Source organism: Eleutherodactylus coqui, chromosome 1 (genome assembly GCF_035609145.1).
Source record: "Eleutherodactylus coqui strain aEleCoq1 chromosome 1, aEleCoq1.hap1, whole genome shotgun sequence".
NCBI classification, from domain to species: Eukaryota; Metazoa; Chordata; class Amphibia; order Anura; family Eleutherodactylidae; genus Eleutherodactylus; species Eleutherodactylus coqui.
The window spans coordinates 309538532-309562565 of NC_089837.1; the positions used below are offsets into that span (position 1 = coordinate 309538532).

Here is a 24034-nt window from a genome sequence, read left to right on the forward strand (position 1 = left end):
ACGAAGGGTTCCAGTGTTTTGGCCAGTAACTTGGCCTATAGCTTCATGTCCAAATTGATCAGAGAGATCGGGCGATAATTTGCACATAATTCGGGGTCCTTGTTGTCCTTATGAATAAGGGTTATCTGGGCCTCTTGGGTCTGTCTCGGCAGGGCTGCCCCCTCCATTAGTTTATTGAATAGGTCTGTTAATTTCGGTTTTAAGATGGGTAGGAAGGCCTTATAGTATTGGATGGAAAGGCCATCGGGGCCCGGGCTTTTATTTGGGGGGACATGTTGCTACCAGTTTCTCAACTTCGGGTTGGGTAACCTGCCCAGTCAAAGAGGCTGCTTCGGCGGGGTTCAGTTAAGGGATGTTTAGGTGACGGAAAAATTTGTCTATTGGTGCGGTAGAGTCCTTGGAAGCACCTGGCAGGGGGTCGCCCCTCAAGTTATATAAAGCAGAATAATACTTCTGAAATTCTGCTGCTATATCTTTGGAGGAGGTCAATATATTGCCTGAGGAAGACTTTATGGAATTGATCTGGTTCTTTGCCTTGGCCTTCTTAATCAGCGCAGTCATCAGTCTGCTCCCCCTGTTGCCCTGTGCGTATATTCTATGTTTAAACTGCATTTGTTTTTTGTTGAACCTAGCCGTTAAAAGGAGTCTCAGTTCCGCCCTCAAAGCTGACAGACTGTTTAAGTTCTGTTTTGTTTGAGAGAGCTTCGCTGCCAGTTCCATTTTAGCTATCTGCTTTAATTTTACATCAATTTCTTTTTGTGCGCATTTTTTAACGCGTGCGCCCAGGGCAATTAGAAGGCCTCGCATGTAAGCCTTATGGGCTTCCCATATGATTGGGGTTCCTAGATCGTCCGAGGAATTAAGAAGAAAATATTCCTCAAGTGATTTGGAGAGTTGCTCCCTCTCCTTTGCTGAATCCAGTAGCGAGGCATTAAGAGACCACCTCCACTCCCGGGGGAGAGGGTGCGGCGTTCTGATGGACACATGTACTGGTGCATGGTCTGAGATTGTTATCGAATCGATGTCAGCTCTGATCAGGGACGTGAGGAGGACAGAGGAGACCAAGAGATAATCTAACCTCTGGAACGTCGAGTACACCGAGGAGAAAAAGGGAATAGTCTTACGTTGAGGGGTGTAGCGTACGCCAGGCGTCCACTAGCCCTAACTCTTGCAGAGTTCTACCAAGCTTTCTCAGTCTAGATTGTGAAATTTGGGATTGGCCAGAGGATGCATCCAGTGAGGGGTTGAGGGTCACATTCAAGTCGCCCGCCACAATCAATTGTCCAATGCTGAAATGCCTTAGGACCTCCAATTGCTTAAGGAGCCAAGGGACTTGCTCTACATTGGGGACGTATAAGTTCACTAGAGTTACTTTTACATTGTTCAGTGAACCTCTTATGAACAGGACTCTGCCCTTGTCGTCTCTGAATTGAGCCTCCTCTACGAAATTAATCGTTTTATGAAGAAAAATGGAGACCCCCTTCGAGGCCGACGAGGGATGAGTGCTATGAAAGGCCCTGGGGAATTGTTTCCCCGGCAGATCAAAGTGTTTGTGACCTTTGAAGTGTGTCTCCTGTGCAAATAGAATTTTGGTGTCATACCTTCTCGTGAAGGAGAATCGCCAGGTTATGCCTTTTGGAAGGTGAGTTTAACCCTCTGACATTGAAGGACGTGAGATGAAGGCTGTCTATATCGATGTCTCTGTACTGCAATAGAGGATAAAAAGGATAACAGGTAGGGTTACCGTATACTCTAAACTGTAGATAACACAGACAGTCACCTGTCCTCTCCCAGGGCACACCGGGATCCCAGAAGGGGAGGGGCAAAACACGAGGTATGTAGGAGGGGGGGAGAGGAAAAGGACTGAAACAGGAAAGAAGGGGGGGACAGATATGAGCCAATCAGAGGCAGGTCTGACTCACACCCCCTTGACACCCACTGCCGGCCGCGCTGAACTCCGTCTGCCGGGACAAGGTAAGTATATATATTTTTTTTATTTTAACACATTTCTGGATGAATTGCAGGGAAGGGCTTCTATATTTAAGCCCTTCCCGACAATTCATCCCGCGTACGCCGGCAGCCCATTGCTTTCAGTGGAACCTGCTGTATTGCCGGCTCCATTGAATTCAATGGGCAAACATCGTTCTTCTCTGCCACAGCTGTTACAGCTGTGGCAGAGAAGAATGATTTGTCTTCTATATGTTCTCATATAGAGCGCATATAGAGAAGAGAACAGGAATCGCAGATCGCAGATAGGTGCGATCTGCGATTTCTGACTATAGCCTAAGAAGGACCATTGGGGTTCTTGAAGCCTAAAATAACTCCTAACGCTCTCCCTATAGCAGCTCCGGCATCAGCAGCACTGTCCCTGATCTCTGTCAGAATGCATCTGTGGCGAGCCGCGGGCGGGCAGATTTTAATACTCGGGTGACACCTGATCTCGCCAGCCACTCACTGCAGGGGGGTGGTATAGGGCTGGAACATCACAGGAGGAAGTTGTAATGCCTTCCCTGTCTTTCTATTGTCCAGAAAAGCGCGCAAATTTATCAGGGAAGAAAATGAAAGTGACTCGAACACCGCGTGGTACTCGTCTCGAGTAACGAGCATCTCGAACACCCCTAATACTCGAACGAGTACGCTCACTCATCTCTACCAACGACCCTCCTGAAGAATCCTACGGACATGGCTGGGTGGGAAACCCCGCCATGTGTGTATATGGCTGGCAAGTCACGTATAGGGCAGAACAAGACAATCCTTTCACTAGAACAAGGTATGCAAGGCATTCAGAACACTAAAACATGCCGGTTGTATACCAGCAGATGAACATTGAAAACGACAAATTACCCGTTAGGGTGAGATCTTAAGTAAGGAATGGAACAACAAAGAAAAAATTGTTACGTTCAGTTCGCTTCTGAAGGGCAGATCCGTGCAGGTTTGCTATACGCCCCGTGGTCTCGTAGAAGCTCTCCGAATGTTAAGAGCCAGGACCAATGGGGCACTGCGCCTTTATCTTGCCAGAAACGGAATAGGTGATGGCCCTCCTATACAGAGCGAACTTGGCCAGTCCTAGGGGACCAAGGCCCCGGTAATTCCAGAACTCACAAGTCATCTTTTGCTCTTTTCTTCTTCCCTATAGGGGACTTAGAGTTACCCGCAACGAGCCACTTCCCCTGGTCCTCTAGTTGAGGCAGTTGAGGAGGTTCTGGGAGCGGTTGCCAGTTAGGGAGATCCAACGGTTCAATGTCAAGTAGTTGCCATAGACTCTGTAGGTCCTCAGTTGTTCGCACGTTTACTCTTTTGCCTCTATGTGTGATGCTAAGGCCAAACGGAAAGAGCTATGCGTACTTTATTTCCATGGACCTGAGAACCTCCAGCAGAGGGTGCATAGCGCGTCGTTTTGCTAGTGTGGAGGGCGCCAGGTCCTGAAAGATCTGGATTGGGGACTCCTCATATTTTAGATCTTTATGAGACCTAGTGGCTCTCAGAACGGCTGCAGCATCCGGAAAATTGAGCAGTTTGCAAATAACGTCTCTAGGTGGTTCGGATGCATTAGGAAGGGGCCTAAGAGCTCTATGGATTCTTTCGATGCTAATCGATGACGCTCTGTCTGCGCCTAGCAAAGAGCTAAAAATCACTTTAGCGGTCTTAGGGAGGCACTCACCCGCCACAGCTTCAGGAAGTCCCTTGATGCGAACGTTGTTGCGCCGATTTCGGTTCTCAAGGTCTTCCTGCATCAGCAACACCCTATTCAGGTGTAGATGTTGATCCTTTACTACTTGCTCAAGCTGTCTTGCGTGGGTGGTGATAACTGCAGATGTGGACTCCAGATCTTCCACTCTGTGCCCCAGCTGCCTGAACTCCTCTTTAATATCAGCCAGGTCAGCGCTGATAGGACGAAGAGCTTGTGAAATTAGCTCCTTCATAAAGCCCCTGGATACTCCTTCGTTATCCTCCTCCTCTGAAAGGGTCTCTTCTTCTCCTCTCCTGTCAGAAGCGGGAACCAGCTCTCCAGCCGGCACCATCTTAGAGGGGGGCGCGGGGAACGAGCGCTCCGGTCTCTAAAGAAGCGCTGCATGTCAGCTTGTCCCTTCAGCTGCCGAGGGGTTCCCTGCTGTTCTGCACCTTTGTCCTTGCTGGATTTGCCCATGTCTTGCCTTTATCGCCACTGCTGTGGGTCCCTGAGGGTGCCTGCAAGCGGGAGCGCTGTTCTCAGGCTGCCATACCGCTCGGCGTCCAGGCTCCGCCCCTCGGTTGGGCTACTTTCTGATGTCATTTCATGCTTGCAATTTTTCTTCCACACAATAGACAATATGCTGTCCATCCACTTACATCCACAAGGAAAAGTGCACGCCTAAGTGACCATACGCAATTCATTTCCACAATCACTCGCAGGTCTTCCGCTGCCGATATCTGCACTCAGAATCCAACCCGCTCGTGTGAGCCCGGCCAGAACAGCTATTTTTTACTTTAGTTGTATTTTTAAAAAATATTTTTAACTTTTATTTGTACATATCTTTGTTACAAAACATGCCCCAAAAAAGGACATAAAATATCTCTGGGAAACATTCACAAGTTATCCTTTTTTTTATAATCTCCATTTTTTCACTGTAACCGAGGCATCTATACAGCCCCAGTTATAGGAGAAAGCAACGTACTGTCATGATATTAGTCACTGACTGATGCATCAGCTATGCCAGGCCAGTGGTGCTCATTGAACATTATGTAAATAAAGGGAAATAATAAGGCAAAAACAATTATAAAACACTTCTATCTTCTCCGCGGGTCTCCCCCATCCTTTTTTCTCCTTCATGTGTTTTCCTTTCATGTTTGTATTCTGCGTGTCTTCACTTTATCCTTTCCAAAGGTTAGAGGGTCTAGCTACAGTATTCCGTTCCTTAGAGAGCTATTATACAAAATGCAGAATTAATTATTGTTCTGCCTTTAGTAATACTAAAACTTGTTTATCGGTTTTACAATCTGGCTTTATATTATCTATCTGATATATAACATTCGTACCACGTTGATATGTTCTCTTTTGGACTATGCATTTTCTTACCCTTTGTACAGTTTTGTATTAAAGTTTGAAAACTGTAGTAAACACTGATTTCACATTATCTCAGAGTCTGAGTACTGCACCAACCTGCCCTGCTAGATTGCAGGATCCTTAACCCTTTCCAATTCAATTTCTATCCTGGTTTTCCTAGGGGGCTTACTCTCTTTCCGCTGTTATACAACAGCGCTATATGCTGGCTAAAGCCAGTACTGCATGAGGTGACACGTTGGATAGGCTCCGACAGCAGAGAGGCTGGCAATATACAATAAGAGAACCCTGACGTCTTCCAACATTGGAGCTGTACAGCCTTAAATCATAATATCTTTAGACGTCAGACAGTGGATTGGAAAGGGTTAAATCATCAATGCCAAAATATATGGCTGCAGATTTAAGATTTGTGCCGCCCACCATCAATGGACCGTAGGTGGCCATTAAAGGAGTTAGATTGCATGAGGATTTGTTAAAACGCCATGCTTTAAATGTGCCATTTTAACTCGTTTTCGAACAGTATTTTCAAACGCGTTTGGCAGTGTTTTTTTAATGCATCCCATCACTACAATGGGTGATGAGGTGCATTAAAAGCACAGAAATACACTAAAATAGAGCAGACAGCGTTCAAAAATCACGTAGTTAGAAACACTCCATCAAAAGGTCGTCTGCGAAGCCCTATTGAAATCAATGGAGGCATTTTTCAGCCTTTCAAATGCCACGCTAAATGCTGTAAAACTTGGTGTGTCTAAGAGTCCTGGTTCACTAGGCTTCAAACTGGGCAGAGAATTATTGTGGTGACTGACAGTAGGTCTATAGCAGGATGATCCATTTATAAACTTGATTCTGATAATGCATTTCCATCCATTTGTCTCATAAACTATCAGTTTCAGGCTTCTTTTACTATTTTTCAAAAAGATAATGATAATGATGATGGATCTACCAGGTTGCCTATTCTCTCTCATCTGAAGGTAGTGTATACTAGAGGGGGAAATGCTGAGTTTTGAGATATAGCATATAATTTTCTGTGATTTAATTTAATATTATCTTGAAAATAGTTGTTTAGCTATGAGGCAGAACCAAAAAAAGTTGGTGTGTATACTCAGTGGAAGATAGGCTTTTTCCCTGTTACCACCAGGGAAATATTTTGCGCTGTATGCGAATGGTATGGCGTATATAATGCAGCGGATAAAAGAATTCTGTCAATATGTTTTTCCAATCAGCACAGTAAGGGCGCCTACCCACTGGCGTTTGCGATTTTCGTGCGTGAAAAACGCAGCGTTTTCCGCGCGTTTTTGGCGCGTTTTCCGTTGCGGTTTTTGCGGCTTTTTCGCGCCTTTTCCGTTAATTTCCATTGACATTCATGGGTGCATTAAGAGAAAAATAAGGACACATATGCAACTGACAGTTCCTATGTTAAAAATTGCAACGGACCGACCGAAAAAAAAACACAAGTGGACAAGAACACATTCTATCCTAATTGCTCTTCAGAAAAAAACGCAAAACGCAAAGGAAAAAAAATCGCAAGTGGGTAGGCGCCCTTAGACTGCAATATTATGACTTTTGCATTGGCTGAACTTGCTTTGCTGGTTAAACTTTTCTATCTGAGAGGTGGTAATAAATTCCTCAAACACATGCAAGGAGCACACATTGTACCATATCTATAGGTTTTTCCAACATGACAAATCACTGAACCATCGTACAGTAGACTTAATCTTGTCCCAAACCACAATGGATGGTTCATACTTGTGACGTACTCCTACATCTTACACTTCAACAGCGCCACATATTCCTCTGGTGGCAACATTTGGTACTATTATTTTTCCTTGAGAAAACTAAAACCAATACCCCTGAGTACACACACCAACCTTTGGATTCTGCTCTTAGTTTTTTTTATAGAGACCTCTGAACACCTATAGTTTAATTACGATCACCCTGTACATGACTGCATGATCAGAATTCACACAGAATTTGTTTATACAAAAATAGTACGATTTTTTTTTAAACTATGCACACCTTGGAACTCTTTTTTCTTTCTTCTAATCAGTATCTTTTTGGAAATTAAGACTTTTTGTAATTGGTTTTAATTAAAAATTTCTGAATGTTTGATTGCCATGCTTGTATTGTTTTCCAAAGCACTGTAAATTCTGCCAGTGAGAGTAAACTGATGGGCCGTTTCCCAGCCCCATCCCCAAGCCTGCTGTCCTAAACAGGCATGCGGTGAGGGAGAGACATATTACACACTGAGGGATTTCTGAAAGACTGACCACTCATGGGTTTTCTGCAGTGACAGAAAGAAGGCAGGGCATGTCTGTGTGGGGGGACACATTACACACTGAGGGATTTCTGACAAACATTTGCTAAGTGATTTTGTGCAGTGACAGGAAAAAGGCAGCACGTTGTCTGTCATTTGTAAGTTCATGTGAGTTTTCACATAGGGAAGTGCATTCTATGGAAAACAGCTTGTCATTGTTTATTACATTCACTCATAGTCATAAGTGGTAGGATAAAATAAAACAAAACTGTGATACATCTTGAGGAGAAAACTACTATTACAGATGGCTGTACAACAGTATCAGTAAATGCTGATCACCTCACTATCCCTAATCTCCATCCATCCCCCTAAACAGAAATCCATGTGAGCTACAAGTAGCAGTAAAAGTTGCGCATAACTTACAATAATTTATTATAAGTTTAAGTAGCACTTTTTATGCAGTCTAGACTTATGCCAAATTTGCAACCTTTTCACACCACATTTCATTTGATAAATCCCCCAATGTATCTATATTCATTGTCTAGAGTTGTATTGTCTATTATTTTATAATACACTTTATGCTTGTATTGCAGGCTATGGCAATGGGAATGATGACAGAATATTATCATTACATCTTCACCACACTGGTAAGGCTCACAAAATACATTTTGTGTTTTTTATTGATGATCATGGCACACTATGTCTTCTATTTTTGCACATTTGTTATATTTGCCACACTAATAATGTGTCACTGGTTTATAAGGCAAACATAAATATTAGGAAATATTACCTGAATCAGTAGAAAACATTGATTTTCATTCAGTAAATAAGGGTTCTCTCTTGCTTTCAGTTATTAATATTAATGTATAATTACTATATAAATGAAAAGTTCAAATTTCTAATATTTGTATTTTTGGACTACAGGGTGCACCCGGATTTAGAGAACAAAGCTAAGAAAAAAATATTTTAGACTTATTAAAATTGCCCTTTGATTTAAAGAAGTGAAGGGGTTAATGTCACTAACTTTGGTTGTCTAGGGAAGTTGTTCCTTCCTTGGTGTTCCAGGGTAAAATAAGGTATTTATATTTTATTCATAGTGGTCAATGCAGCACTCTGCTAACCATGATATATGGGCTGTGAATGCAGGATGGATCAACTCCTGGCTTCCTTATCCAGATAAGTGCAAAGCAGCCAACATCACAGTTTGGGAGATAAGTGTTGGTCTATGGCAAGACATTTCTTGATCATTTTACCTACCTTTTCCCAAAAAGGTTTAATTTTCCACATTCAAATCTGATGTGAGAAATGTTTCCAATACAGATATTGCATCTACAACTGTTTCGGGAAACCTTTTTACTTCTTCTGTGAAGCAGTTTGGGTGTTTTATACCAGTGAGGTCGGACTCTATAGGTAATTTCTTGTATTATATTTGAAATGGAAAAATAATGTCCATTTCTTAGAATTCCTTTTATTTGTAATGGGTCAAGATTAATCTATAATTTTTCCTCCCATTTTGCTGTAAATGAAGAAGGCTCTCCTTTATTTGTTAACATTTTGTAAAAGTTAGATACTGCATGGTTTTAGGGCATGTTTTCATAGAGTGATTGGGAGATTAAATTCTCGAACTTACCACATATAATATTTGGTAAGTAGATACTGATGACTTCTCTGATTATCACAAAGCATGAAAAGATTGTGGGAAGATTTGTTAAATAGTTTTAACTGGAAGCAATCTTTTGCTCATAGACAAAGTCATTACCATTAAAAGGGTTGTCCGAGTTAAAAGTTGTGTATAAAAATAGCTCCCCGATGGCCACAACATAACAAATAGCTAATACTCACCTCTCCCTGCTCCCCGTCTGTCCACCCTCCCATGGCTCCAGGTCTCCAGTCAGCCACGTAAACCTGCCACTGTAGCCAATGACACAGCTCAGGACAGCACAGGCTGACTGCAGCTTGTAAATAGCACTTCACCAGGAAGACCTGGAGCTATCAGCAGGGGATAGTTGGGGAGCAGGGAGAGGTGAGTATGAGCTATTTGTTATGTTGTAGCCATGGGGAGCTATATTTAGTTAAAACTTTTAACTCAGACAAACCTTTTAATGCTAATGACTTTGTTTATGAACAGAAGATTGCTTCCAGTTATGACCTACTTAACAAATCTTCCCACAATCTTTTGTCTCTTCGAGATCTTAAAATCATCAGAGAAGTCATCACATGTGCTAAGCTTGAAAATATAATCACCCTCATTTACCAGTTTTCACGGATAAATAAAAGTTACCCTTTGTATCTTGATTTATTATCTACAAGTTAATTTAAACTGTTTTTCATTATATACCCTGAGTGTGGTGTGCTGGCTTATGAGCGCTGGTTCATACTCCTTTTGATTGCAGAGCAGGTTTCAGGTACTTGTCCAGTGACCTACAACCTCTTTCATAAGTGTAGAGAAAGGTTATTGCTCCAAATCAGGAGTAATGCGAACAGAACACCAGTAGCCTCTGCATTTGTTTCAGTCATGTTGCTATTTACTTTATTTATACTCTATAAATGGCCAATTTCAAGCACATTTTTGTATGCCAGTGTTAATCTCCAACCTTATTTTAGGAATAATCACCATGGCTCTTACAATAATTATACATAATGCTAAGGGCCTTAATAACCCAGTAAGGAGGCGGGTGGCTCTCTCCAACTATAACAGTCTCTGTGCTGATGTAATTAGGATTCAGGAAACATATTTCTGACATTCGAGCTACTCCAAATTTTTTGATTTCCACTATCATAGCATTTTCCCTTTACCTTGGATACTAAATCTAAAGAGTTCGCAATAGTACTATGAAGCATACTTCCATTTACAACAACTAATACAGAGATTGACCCCTGCAGCCATTATATTATTCTTTTAGTTTATTTATTTTGCTCATTTATATAGCACATACATATTTTGCAGCACTTCACACAGACGTTTGGGATGTTAGCAGGCAATCTAATTACGTTTGCCACTGTTTATGCCCCTAACTCCTTTCCTTCTCTATTCTCTACATCCTTCTTTCATTACTTCCAAAAGTTAGTAATGGGGTCCTTTAGCACTGTCCTTAAACAACTTGTTACACTTGAAAGACAATATATCTTTCACCCTACTCTGGAACTGCATGCTCAAATAGCAAAACACAAGTACCTCACTATCCTCCAGAGAGGAAGATATGGCTGAAAGGACTATCTGATGGGGTAAGGCAAAATTGTATGCATATGCTAATAAAGCTATCTCTATGTTTACTAGGAATCTAATTGCTCATATTAGAGGTAAGCAAATTGATCAACTACATTCCTCTGAGGGTTATCTCACTACAGGGCCTTAACAGATTCTTGATATTGCGGACCACTTTTGTGCCTCTTTATATAATGTTACCTCCCTGATAGATACCAAAGAAGTAACAGAAGTAACAGATTTGTTAATTCATCTCCCTTTTCTCTCAAATAAAGCTGGTAGATCCTTAAGCACTCCTATTACAATGAAGAAACCTCAGACATAATTACTGTATATACTCGAGCATAAGCTGACCCGAATGTAAGCCGAGGCACCTAATTTCACCACAAATGAATTCAATGACTGGCCGAGTGCTGCCTGTGATTGGCTGAGCACTGCCTGTGATTCTTTCAGCAAAGAACTTCATTACAGTGACAGGACCCAGGCAGCTAGACGCACCGAGCCCCGGCAGCGGCATAGACATGAGTATAGATTTCTTTTAGTTTTCGGGACCCTCACTCAAGTATAAGCTGGGGGGGGGGGGGCTTTTTCAGCATAAAAAATGTGCTTAATAAGTTGGCTTATACTCAAGTATATACGGTAAATCCCTTTCTAATGGCAATAGCCCGTGCCCTAATGGCTTCTCACCCTATAAACTACAAAAAATGACATATTTTAGACTCTCACCTTACTTCCTATTTTAACCAGGTATTGTCCCTGAACATTGCTCCTCCGATGTTCTCCCAAGCAAATATATCTGTTATCCTAAACCGGGGAAGGACAAATTACACTGAAATAATTCACGCTCAATTTCTATCTTAAATATTGACATTAATATTTACCAAAATTCTAGCACCTAGATTGACTGCTTTTCTATTGACCCTAATACTCCCTAAAAAAACGGGATTTATTCCTCTGTGGCAATTTACTGATAAAATCTTTTTAGTTGGTGACATAATCTCTCATGCTACTGTACAAAAGCAGCCACTAATGATCTTAAGTATATATATTCAGAAAGCATTTAATCGAGTTTACTGGGAATATATAAATTTAAGGCCTTTTTATACGTAATGATTAACACTCAAAATTTGTTCAAACGGCTGAAAATGAGCCATAACATTCCATGTAAACATGGGAAATCCTCCACTTTCATTTGAACGATGGATTTTACTTCACATAAAATCCATCGTTGAGCCATTCAAAGACTGAGCAAATACACTCCATTTGAATGTATTTCGCTCATCCTTAAAAAGACTGCACAATGTTCACCTCGCAGTATGTTTACACTAGCCATGAGGGGAACAATGGATATGTCAGCAGCTGTTTGCACAGCTGGGCATACGTTTAAACATTAATGGCCATTAACACTTTATGCAAATAGATCACTAAATATTTTAGTTGTTTGAGAGGGTATCTACGCGTGTAAAATGGTCTTAGGTCCTTCAACAAGCAGACTTGAGATGACCTTTTCTAACTGTGATATAACTTTTATATTCTTCCCCTCATGCTAAAATTAAAATTTGATTAGCTAATCCTTTCCCCCATTTGATATAAAAAGAGGTACAGAACAGGTACAGGTGTCCTCTTTTCCGCCTCATTTTTGCTCTCTCCATGGGTTTCTTACTGTGACATGAGTTTCATATTTCTCCATTCAAACTAAAATTAAGTTCTTGGACTAATTCTCCCCCATATTTGATAATAAAATAGGTACAAGACAGGAGTGTCCTCTTTCCCCCCTCTTTTTTTACTCTCACCATAGAGCCTCTTGTACAACAGTTACATCTCAATAGAAATATTTTTGGTTATAAGCTAGATATTCACAAATTTGCATTCAGTATACATACAAATGATATATTAGTATTTAGTACTGAGCCATTCATATCTTTGCCTCATCTTATGCAGGCCGTTTCCACGTTTGGCTCCTTATCTGGTTTAATGGGGAATTCTTCTAAGGGCTCTTTCATACAAGTGTATATATCAGCCGCTGTTTTCACGGTCGACCGATATACGCTACGATCAGAAGCGTTGGATTCCAATGCATCAGATTACATGGCCATATTCCTGCAATGTGAAAGCACCCGCCCAGCAAATATAGCGCTGGGCGCTTTTACGTCAGGTCCAAAAGCTAGTCCTTTTTCCCAGTCCTTTTGCATCGACTCCTATGGGAGCCAATGACACTGGACAGAGAAGGGAGGTGGGAGGGAGTTTAGCAGTGTGACTGCTAAACTCCCTCCCCCTTCTCTCCTCCCTTTCAGCTGTTAGCAATGGAAGAGGGGAAGATTTGGGGGGCGGAGCTACTAGCCACCATGCCCCGCCTCCTCCCATTGCTGGTTGCGGACAAGGGGAGATGAGGGGGCGGGATCTTAGCTCCACCCCCGTCCTGCTCCCTCCTGTTGCAAGACGCTGGAGGAGAGGAGAGAGGAGGTGAGCCGGCAAGGGGCAGAGAAGGGGCAACTGCACGGTGGCATTGTGGCCTCGGCGTATATGAGCGTTAGATTTGTGCACCCGTTCACAAGTTTTTACTCCTCAGATCATAGTGTATATCGTCTGGTCGTGAAAACGGCTGCCGATATAAGCTCATGTAAAAGAGCCCCAAGTCTATAACTGAGGAAATAGGCCTATCTCCCAAATTAGAAAAGCTTGTCAGATTAAATTTTGGATTTCAATGGAAAAGCACACATGACTACTAACTTTTATTCTTGCAATTATTCTCAAAACTCTTGAAGGACTGGTCGAAATATTATATTACTTGACTTGGTCATTTGATCACAGTCAGAATGGCTATCATTCCAAATTACCATATTGATTCAAAGCCTTCCCTGTTAAGGTAATTACAAATTGTTTGACTGATTCAGCAAAAACTTAATGAATTTATCAGGGTGAGTCATAGAGCTCATGTTAATAAATTGACAGTCTACCTGTTCTCTAATGTACTTTTTTGCTGCACAAATAGAACAAATAGCTGCTTGGAAAGGTAACCTGCTGATAATTAAGGGATCTTTAATTAGTCCCTCAGTGTTGTTGCTCATCTTAATCGGCTGAGTGATAAAATCATCCCCATTTTTCCAAAATAGAGAGCTGAGAGCTTCCCCTGATTGGTCCCTGCGCTGAGCCAATCAGAGGCAGCACTCACTCACCCATTCATGAATGGGTGAGTGAGAGCTGCCTCTGATTGGTGAGGCTGTGACCAATCAGAGGCAGCTCATTCAGCAGGCAGGAATTTTAAATCCCCGGCTGCTGAATACTACTCACAGCAGTTCAGGAGAACTGCCGGCCGGCCGCGGCTGAACTCCGTCTGCCGGGACAAGGTGAGTATATTTTTTTTTTACTTTTTACACATTTCTGGATGAATTTCAGGGAAGGGCTTATATTTTTAACCCCTTCCCGAAAATTCATCCCGCGCTCGCCGGCAGGCCATTGCTTTCAATGGAGCCGGCTGTATTGCCGGCTCCATTGAATTCAATGGTCAGTGCTCGTTTAGTCGAGACGAGTACTGCGTGGTGCTCATCTCGAGTAATGAGCATCTCGAGCACCCTAATACTCGAACGGGCATCAAGCTCGGACGAGTATGCTCGCTCATCTCTAATAATGACGTAGCTCATCTAAAAAGTCTGACATTGACTTGCAGGAGTGCTACCTTTAGGTTGTGCTGCAAAGGTATTATTCCATCTTCTCTATTTGCATGTTTTCCAGAGGAGCATGGATGACCTTATAAGTCTCCTCACTACACCTTATAGGTGCTTTCCTTAAGGAGAAATGATACCCTTCCTGACTCAGAAAGATGAACGTGATGTTTACATCACATTCAGCTTCGCTTGCTGCCTTGCCCTGATCATACAGATCACTCTTGGGTCAGGAAAAAGACAACTGCATAAGCTATTAACAGCCACACAATTCTCAAAATGATCAGGCACAGCAATCTTTTGAGTGCTTTGCCTGATCATTGAGAACTTGACAAGGGTGATCTGATGCTGCTGAGCCCCTGACTGCAGTGTATAAGATGCAGGGATTTTTTAGCAGAATTTTATTTAATGCTAACAAGTGTGTCTTTTAGTGGTCAGTGCCAATTGGATACTGTTGTATACATTCAAAGTTAGTAAACCTGTACATAGCTTATCTCAACTGAAAAACAGATAAAATTTTATCATGTTTAGGCAATGCTCTGTGTGCTAAGTACCCTACCTGCATTTTCACAAATCCTCAACAAACACATAAAAGAATTATATCTAATTGAAAGTGATTTCATTTGCTATCTAGTGCAATCAGACATCAAGAGCAGAGGTAACTTACTTTTGTAACCCATACAGTATTATGATGATGATGACGACGATGATGATTATTATTTTACCATTATTATTAGACCAGAGATGTATGGGGGAGACAGATTATGGACAATCTTGTATGTCATTGATAATATTTTGAACTGGATTTTCTAGACAATGGATAGCTAGTGAATGAATTGGAAGTGGGGAGAGGCAGGGGAGTAACAGGCGATGAGGTGTAGTCAGGCAGCAGTGAGGAGGATGGATTGGAGGGGTGCAAGAGTGTTGGATGGGAAGCCACGGAGAAGAGTATTGCAGTAGTTTAGGTGGGAAATTATGCAGACATGTAGAAACATTTTTTTGAATGAGGGGTGAGGGAAAATTGAATCTGATAGATGTTGTTAAGTTACAGAAAGCAAGAGGTGGCAAAGGTTTGTATGTATTGTTTGAAAGAGTCAAGAGTTACACAGAGACACAGATTTTTGGGACTGTGGAAAGTATGGAGCCATTGGTTGTGATTATTAGGCCTGGTGTTCCATTATTTCTATGTTAAGTTTTAGAAAGCAGGAAGGGAAAAAGGGAAAGTTAGCCAATATACACTCTAGTATTCTGGATAGTGAAGAGATAACATCTGAGCAAGAGAGACAGATTTGAGTGCCATCAGTGTAAAGGTGGTAGTCAAAGCCGTGGAATTCCATGAGTTGTCCTATGCCAAAGAAGTAGATGATTAAGAGTAGAGTTCCTAGGACAAAGCCTTGGGGAACAGCAACATAGAGAGGTCGAAACAAGGTTGTAGTGTGCGAGTTGGAGACAGTTAATGCTTGGTCAGTAAAGTATGAGAACATCCAGGAGAAGGCCAAGTTTGTGATGCCAATGAAGGAGAGTTTGTAACAAGAGCAAGTGATCATAGGCCTGGTAGTCAATAGTTGATGGCCACTTTGGAGATGGTAGGGAGAGTAGATGTGGCCAAGTGTAATCCAAAAAAAGGAAGGGTGAGGGAGGGTAGATGTAAAGCAGGAGAGAAGGTGAAGCTATGTGACAGGAGAAGGCTGACTTTTCCAGCATGTTTGTGGCCTGCGGAGGATCAGTCAGATTTAAATTCCTTGTGTAATATTATATTTTTCTCTATGGTCAGAAACCAGTCAGACAAATATCCAGTATGGGATTTCTAAAAGGGGTTAATACTTTTTTACACCAGTCAACAATGTTGGCAATCATATACTATACTATTTCCAGCACATAATATATATATATATGTAAAAGAAAACCTAATACATTCAGAAAAGAAAATCCAAACCAGTGAATCGAGTGTTTGATAAATGCACATAATGACTTATGACTGTGTGGCATATGGACTCAGTGTTCTATAATATTGTATCCGTGCTCAAATGTGACACAGAAATTCATCTCCTGTGGAGATATCAATGACTTGATGCTGACTGTCAGTATTATAGATAATGTGCACACACTTGATCATTATCCAAGCGCTGTCTGCCTTGAGCATTTCTGGTTACAGGCTAATTATATCTACTTTGAACATGTTTTGTTAATTTTTTTTTAAAATACTTTACATTACGTCATGTTTACATAGGGATTTTTATACCAGATAAATGCTTTGCATATGAATAAATTATCCCATAAATAATTAGTCGCTGGGGTTCAGACTTCTGTCACACTGACAATCACTAAAATAAATGGGGTTTATGGCCAGTGCCTCACTGACTACTGTACTTTATCTGCCATTTATGCTCATCAGATTTTTATGGCATATTTTACAAATTGGCTATAAATATATATTCCTTCTGCACTTTTATGTCAAGTTTTTTCACAATAGAAAACGTAAAAGTTAATTAACACAACAACTAACAATACTGCTTGGGATAAGTGCCACCCCTAAAGTTCCCATCAATTTTGCTTCAAAAAGATCACTGAGGACTATAAAGGTGTATTCCAGGACTTTAACTGCTGATAACTTTTCTCAGGATAGGCCATCAGTAGTTGATCGACTGGGGACCGCCATTTAGGATCCCCAGTGATCAGTTGATCGTTTGGCTTGCTGACAGTGCAGCATGCCGGACATCATCATAGGTGGTCAGGAGAGGAAGTGTAATAGCTGGCTTCACTCCCATTTAAATTAATGAGAGTGATGCCTCCTATTACACTTCTGTTTCTGACCGCAATGAAAAGATGGAAGTGTAATGGGAAGCAGCCCTTCCAATGATTTTAACGGGAGCAAAGCCAGCTATTACACTTCCTTCCCTGTCCACTTATGACAACCCCCAGCCCTTTGCACTCACAGTAGGCCAAACGATCAGCTGATTGGCGGGGATCCCTAGTGATGATCCCCTATTAATCAGCTATTGACATCAGTAGTTAAAGACCCAGAATACCTCTTTAACCCTATTAGTAACTCTAATAAAAATCACAAAATGTTAAAAATGCTCAATATTCTATCTGCCTTCCTATTTGGTGTTCCAATATGAATAACATCACACTGTACAATAGCCCTTTGTTATCTATTTTTATGAAGTTCAGTTAGTAGGGGGGAAAAAGCCTAGGTATTTTAGAAGTCGACAGCCAACAAATTTATGTTGATTATTATCTATTCTGCTAAGCTGGAGGAAAACCTTCTATTAATTACGGCTTACACATTTAATGTGTAGGTATGCCCAGGGGGAGAGGAAGAAGGGATCTGTAATAAATGAGTAGATAAGAAATCTCTATTAACGCCACTGGTGAGTAGTGACAGATATATTGCAGAAGTGATGTTATAATGCAGAGTTCCTTCAGGCTGTGTTCTTAGTTTGTTCTGCGTGTGCCTAGGATTCAGTGGTACGAAGCCCTGGGGATCCTAATGAATTGGCCTATTGCCTCATACTGCAAGTATCGGAATGCTCCTGAGTCAAAGCTTAGTCCCTTAGATTAACACTTGCCTCTGAAAAAATGTAAAATGTTGCCAAATCCTATGGGTAAATGCAATATTTTTTAAAAGACTCTATCAAAAACACTGTGAATTTTTTTTGTAAAAGGTATGATTTTATTATATACTGTACATCACACAGCAATAATGCCGTAAAATCAAGCTTTGTGTCTAGCACTCGGCAACATGTAGAAAAATGTAACACAGCTGAATCTTTTGTTTTACTATCATGACACCATTACTTTTGCGTTGTAATTCTGCCTTCCATCGGGATGTTACAACATATATAATAGCAGTCCTATGTAAGCAACAGCTACCACTGCACAACTGATAAAACTGCTACAAATTTATGTCTCTTGAATGGGATTTGCACGATCAGCAAATACATTCTATATTCACCTACTAGACTTTGATTTGCTCTTGGGCTGAGCAGTCAATCAAAGTGTTACTGGGCAACTATTGAGTTAATGGGTAAATGTTAATGTGTCTTTACCTCTGTACACTGCTTACGGTACCTTGATTAGACTTCATTATGCATACTATATACAATGTCCACAATTCATGTATATAAAATAGTTGAAATAAAACAAGTCTTGGCATTGGTTGAGATTTAGGCAGCTTGCACAGAAGCTGGTCGGGTTCCGCATGCAACCCTGCATACCTGATTATTTCTTCTATTTCTGTAGTGCGGATGCATGCGGTGAGTCGCTGTCAGACATGCGCAGTCCACATTTTTAAAAAATGCTTATTTTTCCCACATCGTTGCTAGGCGATGATGCAGGTACCCACAACCAATCTACAATGTCAATTGCAGACGGGCCACGGGTCGGACAGCTTCCATCGACTTCAATGGAAGCCATCTGTGCGGACACCGCACAGACATGGAGCACGCTGCAATTTTTCTTCAGCTTACGGAAACCACCATTGCTTTCCACGTGTGTGCAGGAAGAAGCGATTTTTTCCATAGCATGTTATGAAGGTATTTGCTGTGGATCTTGTGAGCAGGTGGCCTTAGAGACAGCTTTTCAATGTTAGCACCAGTTGGAGAGATTAGGATAATGATTAATCTTTATATTAGTGATTAAAACAAGCATGAAATAACCACTCATAAAATATAAACACAACCCATCAGACAGCCAAACGGTTTTTGAGGTCCAGGTGATATGATAAGGGCAGGTGATTGAATATAGGCAGTGAAGGAAAAAGTGGAGTCAAATATGAGCCCATGATAGCGGGCATGCTGCCCAGGAGATATGGTGATACCACAAACTGAAATGGAAATATCTGTGTATTTGGAGCCGGAATTTCCACGCTGACTTCCGTGGAAAACTCCTTTAAGGCCACCTGCAGACAGCCGGGTCGGATCCCACTGCGAGAATTCTCGCAGCGGGACCCATCCCGAGCCTTTGCAGGGACCAGTGCGGCGCTCACCTCTCCCGAGGCTCTGGCTCTTTGATGTGCCGGCTGCCGGTAAGTCGGCGCATGCGCAGAGCCGAGCCCGTGGCCTGGGAGCAAATCGCGGCCGTCTGCATAGGATTGCGTATTGTAATGCAATCCTATGCAGGCGTGCACGGGCGGAAATTCTGCGGGAATTTCGACCCTTGTGTAGGGGACCTAAGTTGGTTAGTAAATGGCGAAGGATTCGGGGACGGTGAATTACCACTACTCGCATGGACAGTGGAATGAAAAGTTCAAGCATGTGAAACTCAAAAGAGGTGAATGTGAGTGAGGGTACAGGGATTACCTGAAAAGTGCATTGTGGAGACTGAAGAATGCCTACTTCTTCACCTCTTTTGCAAATGAAAGTGCTGTCACCAGAAAAAGCAAGGCACACATTTTCCTTGAAGCCATCGATGCAGTGGAAGTGTAGTACATAATGTCAGAGCAGGAGATGCAAGGCTTTTGAAAGAATTTGATCTCATTCTTGGCACTGAATTTATTGCTTCTTTGTTGTCATATTTTTGCCATTTTTTATTTTTTTTTTGCTTTGTACATGATAGTATAGCAAATTTTTCTCTATTCTTCTTTCGGTCGAATGCACACAGGCATATTCACATTGCGGAATCTGGAGCGGACATACGCCTCCGGATTCTGCAGCAAATACCGCCCATAGATGTGCTATTGAAAATCGCTTTTGTCTGTCCACTAGCAGAAATCAATCACAGTGAAAATCGCAGCATGTTCTATTATGGTGAAGATTCTGCACGGACGGCTTCTATTAAAGTCAATGGAAACCATCCGATCCACGGCACTTCTGCAATGGCATTGCAGAAAGGCTGTGGGATCCGTGTCATCACCCAGCAACGGTGTAGCATTATCTGTATTGCGCATGTGCCGACACATCCGCAGCACAGATAACAAAAATCCGGACAGGTACACATGGGTCACCGGCCAGCACCGCGTCGGATGCGGGATCTCACATGCGGATTTCGACCCAGCCGTGTGCATTTGGCCTTGCTGTTCTATCCTCGGTATGTTGTATGGGGACAGTGAAGTTACAATTTCTCAGCGTGGCTGAGTAGTGCCCCACCTTTGCAAGCAGTTCTATTTTTATTATTTCTATGCATTTGAAAAGAAAAATGAAGCAATTTTACAAAAAGTCTTAAGAAATATTTCCTATTGTTTTGTATCTACAGCTCCTGTTCTGAACTATATGTTTTCAATATAATCAACAGCAAACAAACCCTAAGTAGTTTGGGTACTGATGTATCTTGTCTCCCCCACAATTATGGGTGGAGACCTAGTGATGGGCTGTATACGCCCAGTGTACGCCCACAAGATACTGATTGGCTGCCTGCAGGAAGGTCCTGGCAGAGTGGGGACTGAGCTTTGCCTTAGATGGAGGGTTAGTTTCAGTGTTAGGCTTACATTATTAGCGGTAAATGCTTCCATGTGAGAGTGGGGCGGCATTAACATGGAAGCATTTACACCTAATAATGTAAGCTTAACACTGAAACTAACCCTAACCCTCCATCTAAGGCAAAGCTCAGTCCCCACGCTTCTAGGACCTTGCCACTGTTGTCCCTGCTGTGAGTGTTTTTTTCCGAGGCTGTGGGACTTCTGACTTGTAACGTACCTCTGGCGCCATGCCTGTGGCCTCCCTGCTAGGTCCCCCTCTCTCACTGTCGTCTGTGTTCTCCGTGCACTCCCCTCCAGCCTCCATGCAATGTGTGTTGTGCTTTCAGCGCTACCCTAACACCCATCCCCCTGACTCTTGGAGGAGTCCGCCGAAGTGGCCTCGCCACTGTGCTCACACATGTCCCTGGCGGCAAAGTTCCATGTGCGCTCCTGTTGGCCCGATCACACGAAGCTGCTGTCAGTGCCTCCCCCTGTGCCGCTGCACTCTCACACACAACTCCCTGCAGCCGGTCACTGTCCCCTGGAGCTAGGTCCTAGTAGCATGGGGACTGAGTTTTGTCTTGGGTGGAGGACTGAAAGGAGCAATGTTACAGCTGATGGTCATGTCTGACAGCATCTCCTACCTTCTTCAGTTGTCAGTTGTGGCCAGTGTTTTCTCCACCATGTTGGCTGTGGCTGAAGTTGCATCTCTTATCAGTTGCCTCGTCTCCATAAGGTTTGCATGTGTCAGTGGCCCTCCTCTTAAATGGCTAGTGTGAACACCCATATTTTCCACAACTGGCCAATTCAGACAAAGCTCTGGCTAGTTAAGGCACTTTCCCCTACTAGAAAGTAGTATTTTAATGTGCAAAGGTGTATTAGTATTCTTTCTGCTTTTCTAGTTTTGATCTGTACATGTTCTGCTCATCTTTCCCAACTTTTCTTCTCCTGACCTCAGATTGTTTATTGACCATTTTTGGTTTATCTGTTACCTGCCCTGACAATTGACCTAATTTATTGATGCAAAAATATTCTGCCTGTCTGACTCTGTTCCACCAGCATGTCTCTGTCTATACCCTCAAGTACTGTGTGAAACCTGTTTCTGGGGTAACTCCCTGGGGTCCTGCACAGTGAAGACCAGCTCCTGATTTCTGGGATTAAAGAGTGAAAATGAGGGGACCCCAGGTGTAGCCCTGGATCTATCCCTAAGTCAAGGCACTCTGGAGAGAGGGGAAGAGGAAAATTTGGAACTCTGTAAGGCTGCCTGTCCATGGGCGCAGCAATATCCTGCAGCAGATTTCAGTCGCCGGGGAGCTGGAGACAGCTGACGGTTCTTCGCACTGAGCCTATCTGACAAATAGGCTCACCGCGGAGAATCGTGGCAAATCGCAGCATGCTGAGATTTGAATCCTGCGAGCAGAGAATCGCTATGATTCTCCGCTCGTGGACGCCATGGCTGTGCTCTCCATAGCAACGCTATGGAAAGTTTCACACACAGTGATAAGCCGTTGATTTATCGCCGGCGGAATCACGCCCGTGGATATGCAGCCTTACAGAAAAACAGAGCTTCAACTTCTAAAAAGATTTATTATGAAATGAATCATCAGACCATAGTAGACATAAAATTAAATGTTCCTAAAAGGTGAACAGCCACATTAAGATTTCATGCATAGTACTGGATAGTTTTCTTATACATTTTCTGGTATAGCACAGATTTCATGGCTTCTTAGATAATGTTATCTAGGTCCTAAGACAGCAATTGATGTTTCTCTTGAATCAAAGTGGTTTCTACCTTGCTAATCTACTATGAATCTACTCTTTGTCCAGTTGCTTTCTTTCTGCGAAGTTAAGGATGACATTGACATTAGGTGAGGCTAGGGAAGCTACAGGAGTGGTTATTGGATGAGTTGATGCTAATTTCCTGGAGTAAGTATGTCAGGCTAAGGGCTCTTTCCTATGAGCGTAAGCTTTTTTATGTGCCCCCGCCGGTGCTGTAAAAACGCATCAAATCTAATGTTTGCGCGCCCGTTCAGATGGCAAGGGCCAGGCGCATATACGCAGAGGCCGCAATGTTGTTGCCACCCCTTCCCTCCCCCTTGCCGGCTCACCTCCTCTTTCCTTCCCTCCAGCTGTTTGCAATGGGAGTGGCACGGGACGGGGGCAGAGCTAAGCACCTGCCCCTTGTCCGCAGCCAGCAATGGCAGGGGGGGAATGTAGCTCCTTCCCCGTCTCACCACCTCCCATTGCAAGCAGCCAGAGGGGAGGAGAGAGGAGGAGAGAAGGGGGAGGAAGTTTAGTAGTCATGCTGCTAAACTGCCTCCCACCTCCTTTCTCCGGCCGCTGTCATTGGCTCCCATAGGAGCCTATGCAGAGACCGATGTATTCCGGGCACAACTATCTTTGCTGCCCAGCAAAAAAGCGCCTTGCGCTATATTTGCCGGCCAGCTGTGCTTTTACGCCACGGGAATAAGTATGCATCAAATGGTAGTGTATATCGGCCAATCGTGAAAACGGTGGCCTATTTATGCTTATGTAAACAAGTCCTAATACAATGCAACAACTTTTTCTTCTTATTTCCTCTTTAATCTCGGTTAAATATGACATAGTGATAATAAAGAAAACTAATGTGAGACTGATATAGCATTTTAGGAACTCTTAATTTGCAGTTATTGGTCTTAAACTTTGTGAAACCAATTAGTACAGGGTTTGTCTGAGCTAATTAATTGCAACCTCTGAGCTCTGTCAGTGGCTGCAACAGTCTGTGACCATTCATACAGCCTGTAAGCAATATCTCATAGAGGAGACTTGGTGCTGCCAATGGGAGACTTGCGGGGAGGCGGAAAAGGTGAGCATTAGTTGTTTTATCTGTTGTCATGGGGATATGTTTACATAAAAATTAAATAGCTCAGACAACCCCTTTAATGCCCCCATTTACACGGAACGACTGTCAGCTAAACGATCTGCTGGAGAGAGTGACGTCATTGCTCGTTTTTTGCGCTCGTGCAGCATGTTTAGACAGGCAAATAACCACTGAGTATTGCTGATTCCTCGCTCAGCGCTTCAAATTCTATGTGAAATACTAAGGGGGAGCGTTTACACGCAGCATGAAGTGTAATATATATATATATATATTTTTTTTTTAATTTTTTTATTTTTTTTTTAACAATTATATTATATTGAGTATATCACAGAATGAAAATTCTGGTTACATTAATATTAATTTAGGTTGAAGAGGCCGGAACACGCACGTCCCTAACAGAAATTATAAGTTTAATTACTTGTTAGCATAAAGTTGCAATTAGGTTTGTATTATTTAAGTATACAAAAGGTCATTACTTTTCTGTAATAATATACTGGATTGAAGACAAACAAAACAGAAAACAAGTAAAGTAATAAGTAACTGATTAAGGGCTCAGCCACACAAGGGTTTAAACATGCGATTATTCGCGCATTAAAAAAGATCGGATTATATAGA

At 42.4% G+C, this 24034-nt stretch overlaps 1 protein-coding gene across 1 annotated transcript in view; it reads left to right on the forward strand.

The window, feature by feature from the left end:
- Nucleotides 1-24034, forward strand: part of GRIK3 (glutamate ionotropic receptor kainate type subunit 3) — a 592020-nt gene that overhangs the window by 285470 nt on the left and 282516 nt on the right. The window contains exon 5 of the mRNA XM_066592013.1: nucleotides 7889-7942. Coding sequence (XP_066448110.1) covers nucleotides 7889-7942 — 54 coding nt within the window. The remainder of the gene's footprint in view (nucleotides 1-7888; nucleotides 7943-24034) is intronic.